Source organism: Helianthus annuus, chromosome 15 (assembly GCF_002127325.2).
Source record: "Helianthus annuus cultivar XRQ/B chromosome 15, HanXRQr2.0-SUNRISE, whole genome shotgun sequence".
NCBI classification, from domain to species: Eukaryota; Viridiplantae; Streptophyta; class Magnoliopsida; order Asterales; family Asteraceae; genus Helianthus; species Helianthus annuus.
In genome coordinates this window covers 48,193,392-48,211,626 of record NC_035447.2, presented here as the reverse complement: position 1 = coordinate 48,211,626, position 18,235 = coordinate 48,193,392, and the positions used below count along the sequence as shown (strand labels likewise).

The following is an 18,235-nucleotide window of genomic DNA, read 5'->3' as shown; positions in this document are numbered from 1 at the left end:
GTATGTACAATGTAAATTTTTGTCTATACAAAGGATACCTCTAAAACAATTTTAGGATTCTCCTAACCAAAAAATAGAATACCTTATTTTAGTAAAATCTAATTCTTTTTATAAGATTTAAAAGTTATTTTTGAATTCATTTTCTGTTCAGAAAACTAGAACTACCTTAAGCTTATGTTTGGATAATTGATAAACCTAGCCTATTAGCCCAAACCCAAAACAATAATAAAACTGAAACAGGCTCGGAATTTTTGAACAGTGTCATCGTTTGTGCAGTCGAAAAAGATTTTTTTAATAAAATAAAAAACGACGATATGATTGAACAATTTCAAGCTATGAAAAAAGAAGAGGATAAATCTATTAGATATTTGTTTTACCTTATTTATTTATTGTCGTTTTTTTAATATTATACGATTGCACGGTAAAAAAATTTTTTGGCTAGTTCCGCCACTGGCAATGAGTTGTTATGTACACTCTGTTATAGTCTGTCAAAACCGATGCATCTAATGTTGCAAGCTTAATGCCCTGCTCTAAGGTCATGTGTAGTGGTAACACCACGTAACCCTCTTTATATGAGTTATGTGACAAAATGACAAAAAAATGAAATGTAGAGATTATATAATATGTGTGTGTAGTGCGGGATTATGTAGATATGGTTTTATATATGTATGTATATATATGTGTGCGCGAGGCAAATGTGTTCACCCCGTTATAATTTTCACAAGAGAAACAATTTGGAGGGGTATAGCGTAACTCAGGGTGATCAGTGGCGGATCTAGGATTCCGACCAAGGGGTAACGTGTTATAAATAAGCCGTAACGAAATCGAAAAAACGTCAAATTTTTCCAAAATTTACACTAGTTTTTCCAAATTTTTTCCGACCAAGGGGTAGCGGGGGTTACCCCTACCATAGAGGTAGGTCCGCCCCTGAGGGTGATGTGAGGATGCGTTATGGTGGCCTCCGGTGTTATATCACCTTCCACAACGGTGAGATTTTATGAATATATTTTATAAAGGTATGTCAAATTAATTACATGGGTACGTCCAATTTTGTAGGTTTGATGTAGTTTCTTTTATCAATCTTTACATCCTAATTTTCAGCTTTAACTTCTTAATGATGAAACAATTTGTTATTTTTCATATATGATGGCTAGCCGTGTAACTTTTCTTAAAAAAGCCATGATCTAACTTTCCCAACCAACAATGGTTGACGATTGTTGGAGAACAAGTCTGGTCCGTGAGTGGCAACCAGTAATCGGTGAGGTGTCCAAAAAGACATCCTTATCACCTGTTTTAATTTAATATTTGACGTTGTTTGAAGATTCTAAAAGGATGGAACTCGTGTTACCAACTATATTTATATCTACTATTTATTTGGGTTGGCCATGGAATCATTCACGTTAGCTTTTGTAATTACACTACAAATCATTATTTTTTCAGTTAAATAATGTTTTTTTTACTTTTATTATTATATTTTCTCTTTTCTTCACTCACAACCATTTTCAAAAAATATTAAAAAAATTAATAGAAGTAAACAATGTTCCCATATATTTACAGATGAACACAATATTTTATTTCTTCTCCACTTACAACCATTCTTTGTAATATAATTAACTCACTCACAAATATATAGAAAAACCATTATCTCCACCTATAACTATTCCTTAGAGCATCCTCAATACCTATTTTTTCTCATTTTTCCATGCCCATGTGGACTTGTTTTTCATTTTTTCTTATTGTGGTTGATGTTTGTATGATCCATTTTTTTATCCATGTTTTTGTGCAAGAACTAGAAAAAATGAGAGAATGTGGGGTAGTGTGCAGGTGGTGGGGCCAGGTGGGGGGCTTGGGTAATAATTAAAAAAATGTAAATGTAAATGGTGTTGATGACATGGCATTGTTTTTAGGTGTTTTAAGATTCCTTATTGGGTGGGTTTTGAGTGTTTTTAAAGAATGAGTGTTTTTCTGATGTGGCGGGTGACTAGTCACGTTTTTAGATGTTTTTTGTACTCATTATTGTGGATGCTCTTATAGTATAACTAACTCACTCACAAATACCAAGGAAGGGAAGCCATTATGAATACTCTAAGCCCCTATTTTTAAAGGATGAGGGAGTAATCATAGACTCGTCATTCATAGTGTGAGGTTACCAAATATGGGCTAGTTCAGGCCTAACGGGCTAACATTGTACTTTATCAGGCTAATGGGCACCTGGTAAGGATTAGAGGTGCACAAACCGGTTGATCTTAATAACTGGCTCGGTTAACCAGTTATACTGGTTAATTTGACTTTTTGAATTTAACTGGTTAATGCTTTAACCGGTTAACTTTTTACTGGCCCGGTTAGTTATTTTAACCGGTTATTTTCAATTATTTACTGGTTATTTACTTCTTTTTTTAGAATTTTTCAGGTTTTTTTTTTTTTCGGTTAACCGGTCTATGGGTTAAAAAACCGTTTAATAACCAGTTCCTATACTAAATACTTATTACCGGTTACTAACCTACGGTTAAAAATAACCACTAACAGGTTATTCCTAAATCAGTTATTAACCAGTTTCGATTAATAACCGTTTATTTTGTGCACCTCTAGTAAGGATATACGACATCAACCCCAAGTCTAGCGTGATCTAGACTAGTGTATATTAGTTCTACTCCAATACCTGGGTGGTTCTAATCACATTACGCATAGTCACATTCTTCATTGTCTTTTTCCTTCATTTACGCTGCCCTGACCGCGGTGAATTTTGCCACAAGAGCTGCGCAACTGTTGCTACAGCTGTGACCATCTATGTCACTGTAAAATCTCCAGCTTTTCAATACCATTTTCTTGAACATTTTTTTCCGTAGGTTTTTAATCGACCAGTTTAAACTGAGCTTTTCGGTTCGGTATGATTAGTTATAAAGGTCCGGTGCAGCCTATTATTTTTCTTTCAGTTAAAAGACGCATTAGACTATCTTAGCAACCAAATTTCTGATACTATGTCCAAGAATTCAAACTAAAAAAATCAAACTTTCTTCAATAAGAACAAATTAAAGTCTGGTTCGGGTCAACCTTTAGACTTACAAACCGAACCGACAACATGTGAAATTTTCTTGAACCTAAAACAAACAGCTGAAGGAAAAGTGATATAACCATAATCAACCAGCATAAACATACAATTGAATGACAGATGAATTATTTATATAAAGAAAACAGATAAAAAAAGCAAATCATGAACATTACTTTCATAAAACGAAATATAAACGCGCAGGTTTACGCAACGAGTAGCACAACGTCACGAGCCAGACAGAGCATATGTACACTTTATTGTTTCGCCTTGTGCCGTCGTGTTTTTTCTTGTCTGTATTTGATTAGATGTTAAGATGATCCAGTCCCTCCTGCAAGATATAACCGACAAGGGGTTATATATTTCTACAAAACTACATATTTGCAACCAGATTTCAAAATGGAAATCCGAAAACTGTTCTTAGATTTCATAATCTTATAGAAGATAATGTTATACGAAACAGAACATGCCTACCATACTTCCTACAATAAAGATTGTGAGTGCACACGTAACATGTTTTAAGCGCGAGGTGCTCCAAAGTATTTGAAGTGTCTAGACCCTAGGCGAGAGACGAAGGCGAAAGTGCACGCATCATATATGTGAGGTGCAGGTAATTTATAATTCAGCTTAAATCCTAGCGACTTCAACATATACACCAGAACTAAGACGCGCTACAACCATAAAAAGCATGACATGCCTTTCTAATCTCTATATACAACCATAAAAGCTTTATGCACATTGCACAACCATTAAAAGCATGGTGTACCTTTCTTATCTCTATGTACAACTAATCAACTATAGAAGTTATAGAAACCACCGATGTACAATTGTGAGGTTTTCCCATTAGTTTCCACTCTTTATTTCATCCAAGTATAACACTAGTACGTTTAGAACTTCAATTGCATCAAAATGTAAATTACGTTACAGAAGGAAAACAAAGCTCCTTGTATACAATACCAAAGAGACGAAAGTACTTCACATTTCGATGCAATTAATCCCTGGTTATAAGTCTAATGTACGGTTAATCTAGAATAATAAGACTTGAAGAAAGCAAGAACCGTTAGAAAACTGATTATCGTCTTATCGAGATAAACCTAACATCATCCAAACTTATTTATCTTATTATTTAATTCTGATTCTTTAAATTGCAACGAGGACCTTAAATCGTGTGTCGTCCACACATCCTTACTCAAGGGAATAATATACACTACAATACTACACAAGTTGATCAAAGTTGATAAAGACATTGTTCTACTTCATTTACCAAAGCATCATCACAATGGTAAACCTAAAATCTATGTAGTCAAACGCACACAAGACAAGCGCTTGGTCATAAAATGCGTAATGCCCTGATGAGATCACATCAACCGCAGCGATGTGATTTCATGATGTACATTCGATAGGTACGATTCAGTCTGATGCGGCACATTATGCAGTTGACCAATATTTGCACAAATTAGACCATCAATTGAGCAATGAGTTTGAGTATTTGAACATATTAGACCATCGATCGAACAAGATGATGAAAATTTCTTACATTTTAGTGTTTAAAAGTGAAAAATTCAAAATACTATCTGTATATAACTTTTAGTATTATTTTAATAACAAACGCCTCGCATATGTGATGCGTGCACATCGCACATCATGCATCAACTTTTAGGTTCAAACCGCATCAGAGCACCACACACTTTGAACAACAAAGGGCACACGCTTAGGCGCCTCAAACACAACAAGGCGACAGACAAGCCCCTTGCGCCTTTGACTACCTAGCCTAAAACCAACTAAGATTAACATTTATCCTGTCAACTTCAGTGTTTCCAACAACCTAACCAATCTACGTTAACACACAGATAATTCCAAAACAAGATATAGTCAAAAGGAACAACTTACTTCCAAATTCAACGGATCCGAATGAAGCCACTGAGGAGGAGGCCAAAACAACTGCGAATAACCCGCGTCATTAGAAATTGCTCCAATACTCCCACTCTCCAAATCAAACACACCAACCCCTCTACTCTTAACCAACCCATCATCCTCCCTATTCTGCCCCGTAAAAAACACACAATTCCCTTTACACCCCGGAAACTCCTCAGCCGAAGCCGAAAACCCACAATTATCCCCCAAAAACAACATCTTATCACCCAAATCCTTCACCTCAACCCACCTCCCCTCTTCCCTATCCAACTTATACACCTCAAGCTTCACCGTCCTCTCGCTCATAAAACAATCAAAATCCTCATAAAACTCATAATTCTCATCATCCTCCTCCACATCATTCTCCGGCCCTACGCTCAAATACTTATCGACCATAAACAACTCCCCATCACACTCCACTAAAAACTTCTTATCCCCACCAAACACCGAACCCGCAACGACATTCAACACACTCTTCTCCCAATCCACAACAACCGTCCTACCCGTACTATCCACCGCGAAAAACTCCCCGTTATGGTATAGAACATCGTCGTAAGGCTCGGGAAGATCGTTAATGATATTCCACACCCTCTCACCTTTCCTCAACAAAGCCAACTTCCCAGACACATGAATTGTCAACAACACAAACCCATCCACACCCACATTACAAAATGCAACTTTCTCCATATAAAGGGTGACCGAATCCCCAATCGAATTCGCATTGGGTCTATAACTAATATACTGTAACGCATACTCTTGCCCCAATTCCGAAACCCTAAAATTCAAAAGGTTCAAAGATCTTGGAAACCCGGGTAATAAAGGGATGAATTCGGACCCGGTTAAGGGGTTCATCAAATGGGTTTTTTGCGGGTTGTCTCGTTCGACTTTGATGAGCCAGGGGATGTGGGTTTGGGCCGGGTCGGGGTCGGGTAAGCCGACCCGGAAGATGGTGCGTTTGGAGAGGTAGAAACCCCAGGTGGTGTCGGAGATACCGGCGTTTGGGAGGATGGGGAAACGGGAGGTGAAGGGGTTGATGGATGATCGCCACGTGGTGCAGACGGACCGGAAGCGGAGGAGATCGGTTTCGGAGATGAGGTGGGTGGAGATGAGGTCGAGGAGTTCTCGAGGAAGTTGAGACCAGTCTGCTGCCATTGATGGTGGTGATTGATGTTTGATTGATTATGGGGAAGAAGAAAGGGGTGGGATTGTGGAAATGGTTGTGATTAGGGAGATTGATGTGGTTTGTGTTCTATGTTTGGTTTGGTTGGCTGATTTGGTTTAATATGTTTCTAACGACTTTTTTTTTTTTTTGGATGATAAATGGTTATTGTGGATTAACTGGTGGGGTTCTTTTCACGTTATGTAGTGGTTGTTTGATCGGTATCAATATCAATTCAGTTAATTATAGTATTAGTATGATATTGACATTCGATATAGTAAGTGATACGTTTTTTTTATGGACTGATAAACAAAAGACGAATACAGGTACCGATATCGATGTTCGATTCATTTTTTACGAAATTTATACATGAAAATCGAGAAAACTAAAATACATATTGGTACTGATATCAATATTGTTTGAATGATAGTTGTTACGAATTTTAAATGTTGCATTGATTGTTGTTATTTTTAACAAATTAGGCATTAAATTCTACTTAAACATACAAGACAAATGGTACGTTAGGCACCCTTATGTCTCTTGTTTATAACGATTCCCACCAAGTCGATCTCTCGTTCATGTTGTACGTCTCACGGACGCGTCCTCTTTCTCTCTTCCCCTCTTACATTCGTTGTATGATACCGCTCTTCGCCATGCCCTATCTCCTCCATCCTTCCCATCATGGCCGGCCCTGGGGGTGGGCGGGGAGGACCACCGGCCAGGGCCCGATATTTCGAGGGGCACGTTTTTTTATGAAAAAAAAAACCCGATATGTATATGTAAAATATTTTTTAATATGGTACACCCATACAAACACCAACAAAGGTCCCCTTACAAAACTATTCTTATGTTTTACATTAGTTATTAACCCCCTTTGTCATTAGGCTTAGACCTTTAGTGAGACCAATACCCAATTTCATTAAGACCTAAGGGCATATTTTTTCAAGCTCAAACAAGGTACACAAATTCTTAGAGTCGGCCCTGCTTCCCATGTTCTCCCAATCTTTCTCTGTTCATGTCGGTCAAAGGACACCAACTAGAGCTAGCTTTAGTCGAGTCAAAACATATATTTTAGTCTTGCTTCATATTTTATTTTAAAAATGTTTTTCAATTAGTTGGGTAAGATTCCTGTAAAAGGACTTTTTTTTTATAAGGAGTGTTAGAAGACAAAAATTGACATGTAGCCATCATGTTTTGAATTTAGCCATGATGTTTTGGATTGTATTGGCAAGAAAAACACCAATAACAATTTGAAACACAATGAATGTAATATAGGTATGAAATTTAACAAACAACTAAAACACACTGCTTTAACACTTAAAGATTTTGGGTGTTTAAGATTCCTTATTTTCACCCACTTTTAACTTATTAACTTATTAAATAGTGAAAAATGACTTTTTAAGGTGTTTGGGGATTGCATGTGAGTGTAGAAGTCAATAAGTTAGAAATTCTAACTTATTAACTTATTGAACAGTGAAACAGAAGTGAAAAAGGAGTTTTGAGAAGGAATCCCAAACACCCCCTTAATGTTCTTGGCATGATGTTTTAAGTTTTAAGCCTATAATTCATTGCATTATGTCTTAAATTGTTATGTTTGGTGTTTTTCTTACCAAAACAATCCAAAACATCATGACTAAGTCCAAAACATGATACCTACATATCAATTCCTATGCATTCTCACGCTTCTCACGAAAAATGTCCTTTTTACATGAACCTAACCTCAATTAGTTTTATCTATCTTTATTTCTTCACCACTTTTTAACATGGTTGTAGAAATCGCTAGTCGTTAGTCGATTGGTGGGATGAGGACTAGCGATTAATTGGGAAGTAATTGGAACTAATTAGAATTATCAGGATTGATTGTGATTAATTGAGATCAATCGGCACCTAGTCAGTATTTTTAAAAATTACAACCATGTTCAAACATATTTTTAAGTTTATTCTTATGTGATAATCCTAACTCATGCAGTTGTTGAAATCTTTATCTTCATTTATATTCTTGTTCAAATGAAGAAATTGTTCTTATCTGCCCTAAAAGAATTATATGTCGCATTTAAAAAAAAATATGTCTCAATAGATGCAAGTCCTATGACGAATTTTAGATCAAGTCTTTCAAAAAATTAAAAAAAAAAAAAAAATTTGTCTCAATAGATGCAAGTCCTATGACTAATTTAAGATCAAGTCTTTCAAAAAAAATCACCTTCTTTATGCAATTTTTTCATCAAATTTCATGAATTAGCTTTTTTTGTCGTATATACAATCTACTTGATCAAATATTCAATGTATCTCTCTTCTGTATTTTTAGTTGGTGAATTAATTTATTTGATTAATGGAATAAAAGTGGTTAAATTCATTTATTTAAAGGATCTCTAAACCATCATGAAGGAAGGTATATCTTGCTGCTGTTAACAAGAAGCAACCAAGAAAGATTCCTCTACTTCTCATTATATAATATCACTTTATAGTTTAGATGTTCCTCGTATGCATACAAATTGGAACACACGAACGACTAAACAATAATTGATTTGACATAGTCGTATCAAAATTAAACTCAACCAGAAAATAATACAACATCTTCATGTTAAAATCATCATATTCTCTTCATAGTAACAAGAAAACATAGATGAAACCTCAAAACTTTACTAAAAACAAGCACATATGTTATAATTACCTACCCCGCTACCCGTCTTCTTTATCGATAATTTAATCGCGCTCTGGAGCGTTAGCAGGAACTTTCCCAGCAGCATATGTCCATGGCATGTCCAGGTCAGCAGCTTTACAATGATTGACATGTTTTATGGGGCCCAGGACTGGTGGAGATGAACAGAATGTTGGAGTACGAAAGGGTGAAGAAAAAGGTGAATTGTGGATTGAAAACGGACTAGGAGACATCCGCTTTTGAACGGGAAGGCCTCCTAAACCTCCTCGGTTGAACACTGTCGAGGACTCTGTAGCAACGCAGCTTTTGATAGCATCGTCTACAAAGATGACATCATCGATTCTCGCCATTATGTTAAATGCCAAACTCTCCATCACCCTTGAATAGCTTTCGAGAATCAATTGTCCAACATCCTGCACAACCAACACACCAAAAACAGTTAAAAATTTTAGTTTTGTGCAGTCAGCCTCGGTTAAAACACTATTTGTCCAAATATTTTACTTTTTTTCCTTTTTTATACACAATAAAAGTTATGATCATAATATAACTTTGTATACATTAAAAGTACACGTTGGGAGCTGTTTTCTTGTTAGCTATATATATATATTTTTTTTAATATTTTACCCTTTGGCCAGCGCGTCGAAGATACAAAATCTGGATCGACCTGTTCATAAGCATATGGCTCAAATTTAACACCTCTACAACTCAAAAAGAAGCAAGTAGCACCTGGCACTAGCCTACAAATTCTTGAAACCTAAATTAGAAAATGGTGCAGCAAAAACTTAATCTATCACCAATGATATATTTTCACAGATTTAATAATATATGATCTATAGTCAACTAGGTGTATGCATTGATCTAATATGCAAACATTATATTTTATACATAACAATTCTTAGATTGTCAGCTACGGTAGTTAGTTATTTTGTCGTAACTGTTTTTTTGTCTTTTTGTGTACCTCGCTTCCCCAACTTTCAGTATTGACGCTTACACCCCCTCAACTTTCTAAATTCTTTGTAAAACTTCATTTTGACCCCCTCGGGTTTCTAAATTTTCAAGTTTACCTTTTCTAACTTAAAGAAACACTATTTTCTAACATAATTTTAATGTACATCGGTATAATTCAAGTTGATTTTTAGAAATGAGTCAAGTCAAATATAATACGTTCTCTTTATGTACGTTTTCAGTTGTTTAACGTTTTGACGTCAATTTTGTTCAAATAAATGAGTCGGGCCAAATATAATACGTTTTCAGTAGACAGTATAAATTCGAATTACTTTACGGTTCGACGCGCCGCAACACGCGACAGATAAAATTACTAGCTTGCAACAAAAGATAAGGTTTGCATAGAAAATGAATGTAAAAGGTATGGTAAATATACCTTGTTATATTGAATTTTGCTCATATCCAGTGAAGTTTGTGGAAGGCCAGGAAACCGATGTCTCAAACAACATAGCAGGGTTTCTGCTCTTTGAGATAAGCAACTGTTCTTATCACTGTCAGCAACTAAGCCTTTAACCTTTGTACTCCATGATGAACGCTTACTTTTTGGATGCTTTTTATGCTCTTTTAGCTTCCATGAATGGACGGCTGCTTCAACCCTATTGGCTATTTCCAGAGTACGATGTTCCGATGACAAATCTAGGCAGTCAAGGAGACATTCTGGAGAGAACTTCTCTGTGGTTAAGTAACTGTAGATGGTTTCACCTAAACAGTCTTTTGCATTCTGCATTAATATTAGATTGAAGGAAAAAGAAGATCAATTCTTGCACCACATACATGTAAAGAACAATTCTTGTACTGATACTATATTTACATATCATTTCTACACATGCTGAATAAGATTGACAATATCCCACGTTGGGATGCTAAACGGGTTGTGTTTGCGAGTTCAACCTGACCGCGAAAATTTTGGACGAACCCGAACCCGAAAATCGTGTCATACATATGAACCCGAACACGACCTGAAATATTTGTGTTGACACGAACATGACACGTTTAACCCGATTGTTTTTAACTTTATACTTTTTACACAAATTAATATATTAAAATTAAAATTCACTAAGAAAAACAGAACTGTATATAATACAATTATATTATATTATATTATATTATATACATATTAAAAATCAAACTGAATGAACAGTTAACAGATTTAATGGTTTTTCTCCATGCCACAAAATCTTATGTAAATTTCGCTTTTTAAGTTATAATTACGACAGAAAATACACATCCAGATTAATTTATAATATAAAACATATTGTAAAAAATATAATATAATATAAATGGGTTAAACGGGTCAACCCGCCAACCCGACCCATTTAGCTAAACGGGTCCGCAGGTTCAACCTGAAACTGTTTAGACTAAACCCAAACCCGTGAATTTCGTGTTAGGTTCGTGTCGTGTTTTCGGGTTGTGTCAGAAATTCACACCCCTAATCCCAAACAGACATCATATATATGCATGTATGTACCTACGTTCTCAATAATTTATCCATAATAACAATCACTTTAAATATAGAAACTAGTTAGATCAACGTGCCTAATATTTCATTAAAAGGAACATTCCGGGAAACAATCAACGGCTTTAAAACAATACCTTGGGCAATGTTTCCATATAAGCACTTGGAATCTCCATTTCAGCAAGAGCATTGTTATTTATCGCTAAGGCTGCCTTAAGTATCTGATTCGTGCAGTCCCTACACTGCTGCAACTTCTTTCTAGAATCTTCCGATAACCCGTTTGGCGGAACCTTAGGATAAGGTAACCACCACTTTTCTTCCTGCCTAACTGAAGGCCTAGCTGCCTGAGTATTTGAACAATACGCGTCACAACTCTCACCCTGAGATAAAACTATCCCCCGATCAACGTAACAGAACTCCTTATTGCAAAACCCGTCTAGCATACCGATTAACATAGCATCGATCTTTTTTAAAGCAGGGAGATTCATATGCAGATCTGACCTTAGATGTGGGACCATAACTTCATATGTTCCTCCGCCAAGAAACTGTTGTATGGTTGGTACAAGATCTACAATGGAATCACTTACTGATAAAAGCCATTCCATTTCCCTTCGCCACATTACCTTCTTTTGCAATGCCAGTGGCTCCAATCTCCACAATTCTCCAAACACAGAGGCTATCACAAATAGATTCCAATCAGAAAAAGAAAGTACAGCCAAAGGTGCATACACATTTGACTAATTGACTAAATTAGAATTGGATATTCACTGACCAGACAGATTTGTTATGGCATTGGAGATTGCTAGGGCTGTACAAACTCCTTTGCCCCCTCCAGACATGTCTTCCCCAAGAAGTAGCTTAGCAAACCGCTCCTTCATCATGTCGATCTCTGCAAACGCATGACAAAATGAACACAACATTAGGTCTAATACAAGAACACAAATTTGTTTTCTAGTCTAGCCATGCCATACATACCCCTCTTCACTTCTTAAACTAATGTACGTATGCAACAAACATGTATGCGTGCCCGCAGATAAACACAAACAAGACTTATGCATTCATGTGTCTTCACTCTTCAATTTGATTTCCCCTAAAAGCACAGGCAGGCAACACCCTTATTTGTTTCCATAGTGTTAAAAAGTCAATAATCCTGACTTAGTGTATTCAGTCACTTAGTTAATGAGTTAAGTTTGTTAGGAGTAGTTAATCCTCTACTAGTGTGAATATTTAGTCATTTCAAATGTGGTTTTTGATTGATTATGTCTATTGTTTCGAATACATATTCTCTAATTAATATATGTTCATTTGTGTTCGTCCATATTCGTTTGTGTATGTATATGGAACATAAACAAATTCTTTTCTTTGACAAACAAACACAAACAAATTCTTTTCCTAAACAAACAAAAACGTACAAGAATTTCCTTCCGTTATATGCCAGTAAACCGTCATTTGTCCGATAAAATCTTAACGAACGAACACGAACAAGTTTTCTTTCGGTTCGGTTCGTTTACAACCCTACTCATTTGTACTCAAATCATTAAGAGAAATACATTTCACTTTCCTATAACATACAAAAAAGATGCACTATAATCAAATACAGAAAGCTATAAACACAAACCGGATATATCAGCATTAGGTTGTTTTCCACACTGCTTGACCTGCTTCTCTTCCCAAACCATTACATCATCCTTCCCGCCAAACGGCGGGAACGACGAAAACACGGAATCGGTGACGGAAACTGTACGGAAACCGCCGTACGGAGACGACGTCAACAAACCGGAAGCAGCTCCGTGATTGTACCGACGACCGGAAAAACTACTCGAACTTTCCGATTCGCTGACGTCAGCACTGAGACTGTAACTCTCATCGCAACACCTCTCACTGCTACTACACCTCGAGTTATTGCTGTAGGTTTCTTCTCTCAATGAAGATCGACTCTCAGCCATATCATATGTTCCAATTTGAAGGATTGCTCGCTAAATCGGTCAGAAAATGTAGTCGGAGCTCATTTTTTCGTAAGATTTGAGATTAGTGGATTCCGGACACCTTACAGATTGTCAGATTACAGATCTCCGGTGACGGTGGCGACGGTTGCAGTGGTGGTGGTGGTGGTGGTGGTGGTGGTGAAAGGGGGAAGAAGATGATCCGAAACTGTTAAAAGCAGAATGAATGTGTGGAAGTGAAGAGAACACACGTTACACATGTTACAGTCAGAATTACTGTTGTAAATATCTTCGGATCGTACCCATGGGTTTTGTGTAATGACATAATAGACCTTTTCGTTTACATTTTACGAAGAATAGGATTGTCTGGAATCTTAAAATAAGTTGTTCCGGACTATAAGGTTTTTTTCTCTGACACTACAATTAAAGGGTCCAACTCGTGTTTTTATGGTATAAACCGTATTTGGGAGCTGACCCAAATTCGACCATAGTGCGCCAACCTAGCAGTCTAGTTGGTGGTCTAGCTCAAAGAGCCTAACAAGTGAAAGAAATTGTAGGAGCGGTTGTTGGATGTAAGTAGGTGAGATTGAGAGCATAGGGTTATGAAGATTGTTTAGAATGTTGATTGTTCTTTTTCCCATCTCGATCTATAGTTTATTTTTATCCCCTCTTATTTATGATTTGTTTTGAATTCTCAATGTAATCTTTTCATTAATAATAAAGCTATAATAGCTTACTTTCCAATAGATTATCTCTTGTTGTGTCAATATGAGTTTACAACATTAGTGAGTTCATTGATCCTTAGCATTGATGGCTATGTATGATGATTTGCAATTGATTTTCCGTTATCAGGCATCGTTGAGTCCTAAAAGTTCAACGTTTTAGGTATTATGATGATATGATAGACGCTGCTTAATGAGATCTACACACAGTTGGCTTTTCAATTTCCGATCCCCCCCCCCAATCGAGCTTCGTGACTTACCTGACAATTTATTGTCACCTTTGCTGAAAGGTATTTTGATTATTATGCAAGTTATGGCATTGATTGCTTTCCATATGTGTCCGATTATTTCTCTTACGAGGCAATGATTTGGTTTCATTCGCTGCAATGTCACTCCCAATTTACAGAATGATCTGATTTCACGAACTCACTTGTAGATCAATTCCATTCTCCGACCTACATTCATATTGTCAAGAGCGTTTCTTGTTATAAGGCTAGCCCGATAACTCTTCGACGGCTGAAACTTTTCTTTGAGTGAGTTTCCTTTTCTAACGTGTGTATCCTTAGAGTTTGTCAACTTTTAAATCAACTTCTTCCAAGTATCTTTGAAGGGTGCATACTAGGCTTTGCCCGCGCTTTACCTTTCTCGTATAGTTAATAGGATATCTACAGGGCCCGTGAGTTAGTGACAACGAGTTCCCACGGTCATAAAACAATCACATCAGTTTCATGTGTAGATTCTTCTTTAGTCCTTTGCAATTATGTGATGTATCCATAAAACTACATATTTGTGAAATTTGTTTGTCTATATTCACGAGGGCCGGCTCAACCATTTTGATGGCCTAAGGCAAAGTAAAAACTCGAGGCCTTTTTCCTATTAGATAAATAGTAACTAGCGAGTCTTCCAGCCCCCCCCCCCCATCTCTCTCTCTCTCTCTCTCTCTCTCTCTCTGTTAGCGGCATTACATACAAAGATTTCTTTCCCCGTGTTTTGTAAATAGCAATTGCCGCCTGATGAAAGATAACCCTACGGTCTACTTAGCTACTCCATATGTAGATAAAAAATATCATTCTCCATTGCAGCTCAGCCCAAATATCCTATATAGTATTTTTGAGTTAATAGCCAAAATGGTCCCTGAGGTTTGCTCACTTTTGCCACTTTAGTCCAAAATCCAAAATTTTTAAATCTGAGTCCTTGAGGTTTGCATTTTATTGCCATTTTGGTCCAAATCTCAAATCAGGTCAGATTTCTAAAAAAACCTGGTTTTTGTCCTTTTCCTCAGGGGCATTTTGGTCATTATACGTTTATTATAACTAATTATTAATTGCGCACACACACACACACACACACACTCTCTCTCTCAATCATTATATGTACAGACACAAGTTCTCACACAAACTAATTATTATTATAACTAATTATTAATTGCGCGCACACACACACACACACTCTCTCTCAATCATTATATGTACAGACACAAGTTCTCACCCTTAAACATCACCCACCACCACCATAATCCGCCGCCACCGTAATCCGCCGCCACAACTCTCTCTCTCTCCCTCTCTCTATCTCTCACACATACACACTCTTATAGCCACCATAATCCGCCACTGCCACCATTACCACCAATCATCCCCGGTAGATCTGAACAATTCTAGAGAGATCCGTGATTGGAAACCCTAGTCGTCGCTAAGTGTCGTCGGAACACAGGAATGATGGTGGTTAACCTTGGCAACTTCGAGTTTAGATCCAGTTCAAGTTAGGAGCGGCTAGGGCTCTGGTTTGCACTACGACTAGGGTTAGCTGTTTGCAGGTTTCGAATGGGTTGTGTATACGGCGGGTTATGCGACTGGGATTTGGTTTGCACGACTACTGGTTTATGCGACTGGGTTCTGGTTGCACGGCGACGGCTAGGGTTAGCCGTTTGTTGTGGAGTGGTGTTTGTGGTTTAACCTTCTGGTTTTCTTCGACCTGTACTTCCGCTGGGTGAGAGAAGAGAGAGATAGAGGGTTGTTTAGAGAGAGAGAGAGAGAAGAGAGAGAGGGGTGGTGGTTTAGTGGTGGTGCGGTGGGGATGGTAGTGGTGTAGTGGTGGTGCGGTGGGGATGGTGGTGGTGTAGTGGTGGTGTTAATGGAGGGGAAAGGAGGGCAGAGTTTATAGAGGGAGAGAGAACAGGGTTTATAGACAAATGACCAAAATGCCCATGAGGAAAAGGACAAAAACCAGGTTTTTTTTAGAAATCTGACCTGATTTGAGATTTGGACCAAAATGGCAATAAAATGCAAACCTCAGGGACCCAGATTTAAAAATTTTGGATTTTGGACTAAAGTGGCAAAAGTGAGCAAACCTCAGGGACCATTTTAGCTATTAACTCAGTATATTTTTTACAACAATATCATTCTCCATTAGAGCCTAGCCCAAATATATCCTATATAGTATTTTTTTTTTTAATCTAGAAGCCCTAAAGAATTGGAGGCCTAAAGATCAAGCCTCAAAATACTTGGGTTTGGGTCAGCCCTGATATTCACTTGCAACCCCAGAGTTAGAGTTACTCATATCGTTTTCTAAAAATATTCAGAATCAGTGACACTTGAATACCAAATACCTAATTAACACATACAAATGGGTGTCACTGTCAGATATTATCATACTAACTAGTTTCTTTTACGTCGTGCCTTTCGGCGAAAACAAGCAAATAATAATGTAAAACAAAGGTGATTTGAAAATAAAGCATGTTGTTTCGAAAGCCAAGCCGTTAAAACGGTTTATTTTATCATTGTACCATTTTATGATACAAAATAAATATTTTATTTTGAGTACAAATTCGTTTATAACAAAACTTATAACGGAATGTCGAGAGAAAAAATTAAGCACAACTATGTACTTAAGTTTTTAGAAAAAAGTTATACACGTCAATTATTAAAAAAGTATCAAATTATTTGATAAATTAATATATGTTCTAAAAAAGGAAAAAAATTATTAAAAAATGGTAAAGGGAATATATGGTTTTAAAAAAGGAAAAAAATTAATAATATGCTATTAAATTAAAAGTATATATAATAACAAACTATTATAATATATTAAATAAAACATAATAAAAAAACTATATATTATTTTAAAAATAAAATTACTATTTATCGTCCTCTATTAATTATATATATAATATATAATTCTATAATTTAAAAAAATATTTAGCATACTAATTCTATAATTTAAAAAAAAAAATGTACCACGTATTGTTAATTGTATCCAAGGTTCTAATCTCTAGCGGATGGTTTTCTAAACTTTTTGTTCCAAATTTCCAATGGAATTTTAAGCATGTTTAAAGTTGGTGGTTTTCTTTCCCAACTCAGATCGATTTATAAACCAAACTAATCGATGATTGACCATTGACCTGATTAGAGAGTTGCACAGACTTTTAGATATATAAAAGAGTAAATTACGTTTTTGACCCCTGTGGTTATATCAATTTTACTATATTAGCCAAAATAAGAATTTTTAACATATTTGTCTTCATGATCTCAATAACTAACCATTTTGACCCCTAAGTCTAACCAAACCCCCAACTCTGGTTAACTAATTCACACATGACTTACACGTGATGTCTAAAAATGTAATTTCCCCTCCCCCATTTATAATCCTTTTTCGATTGTTTTATTAATGCAGCGATCTCAGTCTTAACTACCTCAATGGAACTATACCATCAGAATGGGCTACTATGCGCTTGAACACCCTGTATTATATCACCCTCTTTGGCAATTTGTTTCCTGCAAAATAAATATTTCACCATGATCCATGATAACTTATCATAATTCAATATTGTTTCTTGTAACATATATGTTAAATTCTCATTAAGTATATATACAGCTTACTCGTAGGAAACCGGTTATCTGGGCCTTTTCCAATAGCTCTCACCAAAATGACCACCCTTCGATACTTGTAAGCCACATAACCGCAACTTTAGTTGTTATGATACACAAATAAATATTAATAAAGTAGAATTATAAATAGGGTCATGCTAATTACACACGCCCAAAATAATTTTCACACCCCTAAGCGCCGCGTTATGGCCAAAGCGGGGCGCTTAGGGCGACAAAAGTTGATACGAGGTTTCGAATGACTGACTGACTGACAGACATAAAGGTGATACGAGGTTTCAGTCGCCCCGTGAACCCTAAGCGCCGCGCTTTGGCCATAGCGCGACGCTTCGACCCCAAATGCTGCCTTTAAATCCCTGGACAGACTCGACATTCATAATTCGGATTGTTTTTTGTCGATCTTCTTTGCTCTATTAGTTACATGTTTTGAAAAAACGATGTCGTGGTTAAGTA

The 18,235-nt window shown here is 36.5% G+C and overlaps 2 protein-coding genes across 2 annotated transcripts; both read right to left on the bottom strand.

Moving 5' to 3' along the window:
* Positions 1-3,104: 3,104 nt before the first annotated feature.
* Positions 3,105-6,252, bottom strand: LOC110911502 (F-box protein SKIP23). The gene is made up of 2 exons (XM_022156128.2): positions 4,937-6,252; positions 3,105-3,377 (listed from the first exon to the last, which is right to left on the bottom strand). The coding sequence occupies exons 1-2, from the start codon at positions 6,110-6,112 to the stop codon at positions 3,351-3,353; spliced, it is 1,203 nt and encodes a 400-aa protein (XP_022011820.1). The 5' UTR covers positions 6,113-6,252; the 3' UTR covers positions 3,105-3,350.
* Positions 6,253-8,626: 2,374 nt separating this feature from the next.
* Positions 8,627-13,831, bottom strand: LOC110911501 (rop guanine nucleotide exchange factor 1). Its single transcript, XM_022156127.2, has 5 exons — positions 12,858-13,831; positions 12,012-12,128; positions 11,377-11,915; positions 10,160-10,504; positions 8,627-9,191 (listed from the first exon to the last, which is right to left on the bottom strand). The coding sequence occupies exons 1-5, from the start codon at positions 13,183-13,185 to the stop codon at positions 8,823-8,825; spliced, it is 1,698 nt and encodes a 565-aa protein (XP_022011819.1). The 5' UTR covers positions 13,186-13,831; the 3' UTR covers positions 8,627-8,822.
* Between the last annotated feature and the right edge of the window lie 4,404 nt (positions 13,832-18,235).